The sequence below is a fragment of the Mytilus trossulus genome, chromosome 5, assembly GCF_036588685.1.
Source record: "Mytilus trossulus isolate FHL-02 chromosome 5, PNRI_Mtr1.1.1.hap1, whole genome shotgun sequence".
Classification (NCBI taxonomy): Eukaryota; Metazoa; Mollusca; class Bivalvia; order Mytilida; family Mytilidae; genus Mytilus; species Mytilus trossulus.
The window spans coordinates 38,953,341-38,961,809 of record NC_086377.1 but is presented as its reverse complement, the minus strand read 5'-3'; the positions used below and the strand labels follow the sequence as shown (position 1 = coordinate 38,961,809).

General features: G+C 30.7%; 1 protein-coding gene across 1 annotated transcript; it reads right to left on the bottom strand.

The window, feature by feature from the left end:
• Positions 1-1,716: 1,716 nt before the first annotated feature.
• Positions 1,717-8,048, bottom strand: LOC134717925 (uncharacterized). The gene is made up of 7 exons (XM_063580423.1): positions 7,615-8,048; positions 6,049-6,170; positions 4,733-5,263; positions 4,002-4,308; positions 2,836-3,044; positions 2,363-2,471; positions 1,717-1,877 (listed from the first exon to the last, which is right to left on the bottom strand). The coding sequence occupies exons 4-7, from the start codon at positions 4,306-4,308 to the stop codon at positions 1,717-1,719; spliced, it is 786 nt and encodes a 261-aa protein (XP_063436493.1). The 5' UTR covers positions 4,733-5,263; positions 6,049-6,170; positions 7,615-8,048.
• Between the last annotated feature and the right edge of the window lie 421 nt (positions 8,049-8,469).

The window sequence follows — 8,469 nt, the reverse complement described above, 5'->3', positions numbered from 1 at the left end:
AGAGGTTTTTTATGTATAACCTGTAGGTCAAAGTGACCAAAAAATTGATATTTGTCTAAAATGTGTAACCAACAAATCGTCTGTCTTATACATTATTCATATGATTCTGACTTTGACTTTTCAAGTGGGCCAAGGGAAGCATGAAATGCCCTTACATATACTAAGTAAAAAAAAATCAAAAGATTAAGGCATTTAATTTAAAGTTTGTAAAATAGCATTGTTAAAAACTTCCTTGAAGGAATTAAAATATTTAACTGTAATATTTTTTCTGTCCATGAAGAAATAACATAAAAAATTGGGTGCACACTGAATAACGCGCATAGTGGGTTATTTAACAGTGTGCACCACATTTTTGTATGTTATTTTGAATAGACAGAAAAAATATTACAGTTATTTCTTATAATTTAATTTATTCCATTCCATTTTAAACCGTAGAAAACCATGAATAAACGTTGATGACGTCACGGTCAAATGACTAAACTATGTCTATGGGTTCATAAAAAAATAATGTCAGCCAATCAGAAGAGGCCTTACATCCAAAATTAAATTACATGTATTGCCTAATAAACAATTTCTTCCCTGTATATAATAACTAACTTTCAATCATGTGCAAAAAATTAAACCTAATTTTGATGAGGTTTTAACAAAATGAATAAAAAAAATAATTTCACATTTCAAATTTACAATCTGAATTAAATCAACAAGCATGGCAATACATAGTCCCCTACCGAATTAAAATTCTTTGTAATGAAACAAAAATAGAACTTGATCACAAATTTGTAATGGTATGAACTGCATAACAATACTATTATAAGGTTAAAAGGTTAATATTTTTAAGCATGAGTTAAAAACGGATTATTTAAATTATTTTTTTAAGTTCAAGAATCACAACTCTGAACAAAACCATCAGTCGATCAGACCAGAACAGAATTTGAATTTGATCAGTAACTTAATATGAGAAAACAACATACATAATATAAAATCATTATCCTCACACATAACATAAAAAGGTGAAAACTGATTATTTTACTGAAGTTCAAGGACCATATCTCTTCTGAAAATCGTTAAACCGGAACAAAATTCAAATTTGATCTGTAACTTGTCATGATAAAAAAATATACCAAATATCAAATCAATATCTTCAATCATAAAGAAAAAATTGTGGAAAACTGATGTGTCAGACTGACAGATAGACAGACGGACAGAGTGCCAAACTAAAGTTGCCTTACACTTCACCTGTAGGGGACTAATAACATGCATTTACAAGGACTCCATTTTTTTAATTACACACATTTTCAATTTATATTTGTCATCTTCATTCTGAGAAACTATGATGTCCTCTTTGCACATTTTTCTATCCTTTTGAGAGAGCCTAGAGAAATAACCAGAAATCTGGGAGCCAGTTAGATATTCAGATTTCTTAAATCTTCTCTCTTCATTTTTTACTTCCACCATCATTAACTTGGCTGCCTCAAAAGGATCAACCTTCCTTCCAGTGTGTTTGCCTATATCAAACTGGTCTTGCATGAACTGTTTTTGTTCAACATTAAAAATCGTTTTCTTTTTCTTCATTTTTAGAGCTCAACCAATTTTTGCTGCATTTGCTGTTTCAGAAGTAGTAGAACATGAACTATTAACAGTTTTTGGATACAGTTTATCCAATTTAACACTATACTCTGATTTTGATCTGTCCATCAATGACTGCTTTTCCAACTGCTAGTTACAATTTCCTAAGAGAATGTGTTGTTCTAGACCACTATTATTTTTGAACGACCTGTCACAACCCTCTATAGGACAACTGTAAATATTTCCTTCAGATTTTGCTTTCTTTGCTGGTGGCTCACACTCTTCCACTTCTTCTTCCTCTGTCATATCATCTGAAATGCAAATTTTAGAGAAGTTGATTGCAGAGAAAATTTATAAAAGAGCTCATATTAACGTAGGCAAGAGAAGTGCAATCTATGACAACCTCTGTTATACAATGTATGATATGATTTATTTATGCACCCCATTGCAGGTTTTATTTTGGGAAAATGCATTAAATAAACAAAATCAATTTAATATAAAAATCCAAAGATGTGATTTGAATTCCACTGAGACAAAATTTTCACTAGAGACCAAAGTATGATGATGAAAGCATCTATAGGGCCACCATATATCCTTTAACAATGAAATAAACATACTGTATAGTAAAGCACTAACATTATATTTCTGTAATAATTTTTTTTCCTTCATTTATATACTTTATTACATATTGTTATGCGTTTACTTTTCTACATTGGTTAGAGGTATAGGGGGAGAGTTGAGATCTAACAAACATGTTTAACCCTGCCGCATTTTTCTAATAAAAGACACTGAGTACAACAAAGTGTATGTTCATGTGAACATTCATTTCTGAAATTACTGTCTATATCACCTAGTGCATATGATCTGCAATGGTCTGCAATTTGAGCCATGTCTCTTACATGTACCTGAAGAAAATCAAAGTTATGGAGATCACTCATAAAAAGATTGTTTATATACAGATAATATTGAGAATTGAAATAGGAAATATGTGAAAGAAACGACCCAACCAGAGAGCAGAAACAATCAATATTTGACCTTTGATGTCAATGTCTAATTTCAATTGTAATGCCACATCATTTGTAAAGTTCATTTTGATTGGATATCGCTACTAATTTCGATTGCATCAATTCGTGAATGTCAATTTCTGGGCGTAAAAAAAGGATCAGAAACAACAATGTCAAAAATATCCATTATTTTTACCAGGGTTCAGAGATTATGGTCATATGCAATGTTTTTAAAGGTGAGATGTATTATATAAGTATAAAATACCTTATAATCTGACTTTAAGTATCTTTTAACTTCAAGAAGATCAGCCTTCATCTTTTTGATATTCTCATCTTCACATTCAAATCCTTCCAAAACTTCTTCAATATCTCTAAACGCTCTTCCACCTTCAGCGACATAATAGTCCAACCCTTCCACACTATGTCTTACAGAAGCAGCACACTCTTCCAGAATCTTATACATTGTGCTTGTGCCTGAAATAAACAATTCTACATTATTATTTAGAAATTAGAACATGTTGTTTGATTAGTCATTAAATAATATTATATGTTTATCATGTTAATGAATTAAGAATAAGAACTCTGCCTTGTGTAAGACCCACCCACACACTGGACACATTTTTTTAACTACATACCCAAAAAATGATTGTGGCAAAGTTTAGATTATTTGGCCCAGTAGTTTCAGAGAAGAAGATTTTTGTAAAAGATACCCAAGGGTTACGAAAAATGGTTAAAAATTGACTATAAAGGGCAATAACTCCTAAAGGGGTCAACTGACCATTTTGGTCTTGTTGACTTATTTGTAACTCTTACTTTGCTGAACATTATTGCTGTTTACAGTTTATCTCTATCTATAATAATATTCAAGATAATAACCAAATCAGTAAAATTTCCTTAAAGTAATCAATTCAGGGGCAGTAATCTAACAACGTGTTGTCCGATTCATCTGAAAATTTAAGGGTAGATAGATCTTGACCTGATGAAGAATTTCACCCCCATGTCAGATTTGATCTAAATGCTTTGGTTTTTGAGTTTTTAGCCAAAATCTGCATTTTACCCCATTGTTCTATTTTTAGCCATGGCGGCCATCTTGGATTGTTGGCCTGGTCACCAGACACATTTTTTAAACTAGATACCCTAATGATGATTGTTGCTAAGTTTGGTTAAATTTGGCCCAGTAGTTTCAGAGAAGAAGATTTTTGTAAAAGTTAACGACGACGGACTCCAAGTGATGGGAAAAGCTCACTTGGCCCTGTGGGACCAGGTGAGCTAAAAATTATATGAAGCAATCAAAAAATCAAAATTAATATTTCTTTTTTGAAATAAATATTTTTAATCTAATTAATCATAAACACACGCATTAAGGTAAATGTTCATCAATTGAAATAATAAATGCACGGTTATCTTAACAGTACTTATTTATATACCAACCCAATGGTTTGATTTCTTCATCTTCACAAAACTGCTTGTACTGTCTGATGATACTTGTTGGAGCAATAGCCCTGATCACATTTGGTGTACAAATAATATCCCCAGTAGAAAGTTTCAGTTTCCTTTCACCGAATGGCAGGTCTTTGATAATGTGTGATGACGTTATGAAGTCAAGAAATGGTTCTAATTGACATGGGTCAATTTTTTCTCTCATCTGTTTCATTTCTTGAATAGGCAGGCCACATCCAACTTCAGAAATGTGTTTTTTTGCTGCATAATACCTGTATGAGGTTAAACCAGGTATCATCTGAACTAATTAAAAAACTTTGAATTTACTTTAGTTTTAATGTATAAAAGTACATTTATAAAATGAATTCGAACAACAAAACTAATAGCCTCAGTGTTGTATAGCTTGATTTACTATATGGGTTTTGCTCATTGTTGAATAGTGTACCTTCCCTGTAGTTGCTTCTTCTATGTCATTTAATCTCTAGTTAAGAGTTGTTAAATTAGCAATCATACCACATCATGGCAAATGTTCTTATATATCTATAAAATTTCAGTACTATGTACCATACTGTAATCATGTAATATGAAGAATGAAATGTACGTGTATGGGAGATTGTTAAGATGAATGTTATGAAGGCTACATTCTTATACATACATTAAGCTTCATGCTCAGTAGGATGTTAATATGAATGTACATGTAATCAGTTTAATGTATACTTTACCTGTCTTATTTGGCTGTAAGTGTTTTCAAAAGCCAAAATTGATCAAATCTGCCTTCTGAAGGTCCAGGTTTCTGCCCGGTCATAGATTTCCGTTAGTATTGAAGCATTCACTCCACATGATCTAGATGATTGATTATTTTCAACTGCTGTACTTTTACAAAGACTTTCTACAAATTTTTCCATAAAGGCCTCTTTTTCTTGAGGACAAATTGCTTCAATTACCACTGTAAGGCAATCATTGGCTTTTTGTAAATATCTCCTTTGTGTTCTTTCACTAGATAAGAATGAACCTTGCATGTGTTTTACAGGACTAACACCTGACTGTTGTAAAAATATATTCAAGTTAGACAGCTTATCAATTTGTACTAGGGATGAATCTGAAATCTGACTGTTTTGACTTGAATCTTCAGTTATACATGTAGATGTGGTTTGGCTGAGGGCAGTGAGGGTTGGTAGACTTTGAACATGCTCCATGTCTTTTAAGTTCACTTTTAATTTATCCATTTCATCTGAATCCCATTTCAGCTGTTCCTGAATGAAAGTATATAAGCTGACATGTAGATGATTTAGTATGATATTCAAAACACTGTAGAGACTAACAAACTGACACAAATGTTATTTAAATACAACCATGTGATTTATGCATGTATAAATATTTCAAAAGTAAAGGAGATAAAAGTAAAATAACCTTCAAAATTTTTATTTCAAATCAAATATATATGCCTTTTACTTAATGATTCCAGAATAAAATGTTTTACATTTTTCATGTTTAATATTTTACCCTGTTTCATGCTATCATATTTAGATGTAAGCAACTTTGGATCACTAACATGACTAATAGTTTTTCATGTAGGTAAAAAGATCAGAACACATATTTTACAGAGTTCTTATCAGCTTATATTAACAGAAGATGAAATTTATGACCCTTTGACATATGAATTTTACTTAGTATTGTATAACATTTATCACATTGCACCCTTGATATATATATATATATAATACATGTAATTATTGGATATTACAAGTAATCAATACCAGAAATATTGTTGTTTATACCTATATATAGAAAGAGATACACTGTTAATTTCCAATCAAAAGCTACATGTATGGGTTTTGCTCAATGTTATGGTCATAGTGACCTAAAAGTAGTTAGTATTTTCATTAGTTTTTTTTTTATCATATGATTAATATTTTTCTCATTGGCAAATCATATTTTTACATGGACATGTATGATCTTAATCTTGCATGTATGTACATGTATATTGTAATTTTGTGTAAAAACTTGCATTTAAATATTCATTTGAAAATCTACATACAGTGTTTTCTATAAAATCATCTTCCTCCAAATGTGTACATGGTGGACCACAAATAAGATCATTACATTTTTCATCATTGCCCTTTTGTCCTAGCCATTTTCTTCTACATACTCTACAAATACCTGTAATGCAATTGATAGTTGTTCACCTGCATACCATTAATTTAGTATTTTCAATTTCAACACAAAAAAGGTTAAATCAATATAGTATTAATAATACTATTATTCATTCTAATTAATTTCATTTTATTAACACATTAGAACTTCAGCAGTAATGTTGTATTTAAAATTGTGCATCCAGCAAATTTTAGAACATATGTTCATCTGTGCTGAAATTATTCGCTACATTCAAAACCTGTTGGTGAGCTTCTGCTGCTGTTTTTTCTTTGGTCGGGTTGTTGTCTCTTTGACACATTCCCTATTTCCAATCTCAATTTTATCTAATTATATTAAAAAATAAGTTATCTAATCTATACATTAGATGATAGATTGACAATGAGTCTTCTTTAAATTAATGTAATGGTTGGATATAGATAAATCACTCAAGCACAATTATTTTAATATCAGCAGTCAACCATGCATGTCTAAGGTATAAATCAATATTGTCATATTTTCTTAAATTCAACAAAAAAAGATTGGTATTGTATACGTAGCTTCTAGATGGTACATTTAGATATTGTTTTTCTTTCTTTCTCCAAATTAAGCAATTTAGGATTGTCAATTAGTATAATCATGATAATAGTACAGGAAAGAATTATTTGATTAAGAGAACATGATAAATGAATATAGGAAGATGTGGTGTTAGTGCCAATGAGACAACTCTCCATCCAAATAACAATTTAAAAATTAAACCATTATAGGTTAAAGTACGGCCTTCAACACGGAGCCTTGACTCACACCGAACAACAAGCTATAAAGGGCCCCAAAATTTATACTAGTGTAAAACCATTCAAACGGGAAAACCAACGGTCTAATGAGACAACTAAATAATTAAAACATGTACACGTTCGTGTCTGAGGAAATAAAATATTTTGTCTTGTCTTGTCTACAATGTATATTATTAAATTAATTTATCCTGCAATCAGCCCTCTATTGTACAAATACATTTAACAGGTTTAAAAATAAATTTTTGCTTTATTTGTTCATTGTACATGTACAAATAAAGTCTTGTTGAGAGTTGCCTATTGAAATTGGCAATAATACCATATCTTCTTTTTTATATCGACTAGTTTTAAAATTGCATGTTACACAACTTGTTCATGACTCCACAGACCAGTTGAACGTGTTGAAGCTAAAATGGGCCCTGTTTAACCAATATATTGACGGCTATTTTGAGGCTAAATTGGGCCCTATTTATTGAAAATATTGACAGCTAAATATAAACAGGGTAAGTGCATGCAAATCACTACCCGTACCACAAATAAAAAAAATTCCCTTGCCTCTGATACATGTATGCCTGGCGGCAACCCCCCCCCCCCCCCCCCCAAACAAAAAATAAATAAATAATTATATATTAGTGTCATAAATTTTTATATGTATTCTATAACTCTAACAAATTCAAACTTACATGTTCCTATAGGTATGACAACTCTATGCTCTATGTAGATTGATCTCATTTGGTCTGTTGAAATTCTTCTGTCACCTCGTATTGCCTGTCCAAATTTGCTTTTAGTTTTTTGTTTTTCATGATCATGTTCTGATGCAAAAAAGGTTGGTACACAGCATGCATACCTCCTCAGTCTTGATTTGTGCTTGTCTTTGAAAAGTTCAATATGAGCAGGGCAGATATTGTAATTTTTTGAGGTAGCAGATCCCCAAAAAACTCCAATATCTGATTGTATTATCTGTTGTTCTGATGTACTTAAACTTTCAAAATTTAGATGTCTACCAACTTCATCACATATTGGGGATTTTTCATAGAAATGAAATGTACAAGTCTCTTCCATTTATATCATATTAAGAACAATTCCTCTGATCAAATGTTGTTATTCTGATAGTGATGTAAACAAGTAAAAACAAGTCTTTCTAAAGGAGAGTAAATAAAGGGGCAGTAACTCTGTATTTCTAATCCTATTAATATTAGTAAAATCTAATTATTTTACAGAAACTGTACCCTAATTTCCTTTAAAATGTTTTTTAAGGATATAAAAAAAAAAAAAAAAAATCTATTGATTGTATTACATGTACATTAATTTAACAAATTGAGTAAGAAATGGAAAATGCAGATGTATAGTTCCGTTTGTGACATTTTTTAAAGTATAATAAAAAAGGTAAATATAAGTTTCCCCAAACTGAAACTTTATAAAAATAATTAGTTGGTATACTGTTAAATTGCAAAACTGAAAAAGATAGTCCTAACCCATGTGCATTTTCTATAAATTTTAATGAAAAACCACCATTTTTAATAGATTTCTTGTTTGGC

Coding starts and splice junctions, on each gene's coding strand:
- LOC134717925 (XM_063580423.1), bottom strand. CDS start 4,308: ATGATACCTGGTTTAACCTCATACAGGTATTATGCAGCAAAAAAACAC. Junction 3,045..4,001: donor TGAAGAAATCAAACCATTGG/GTTGGTATATAA, acceptor TGTTTATTTCAG/GCACAAGCACAATGTATAAG. Junction 2,472..2,835: donor ACTTAAAGTCAGATTATAAG/GTATTTTATACT, acceptor GATTTTCTTCAG/GTACATGTAAGAGACATGGC.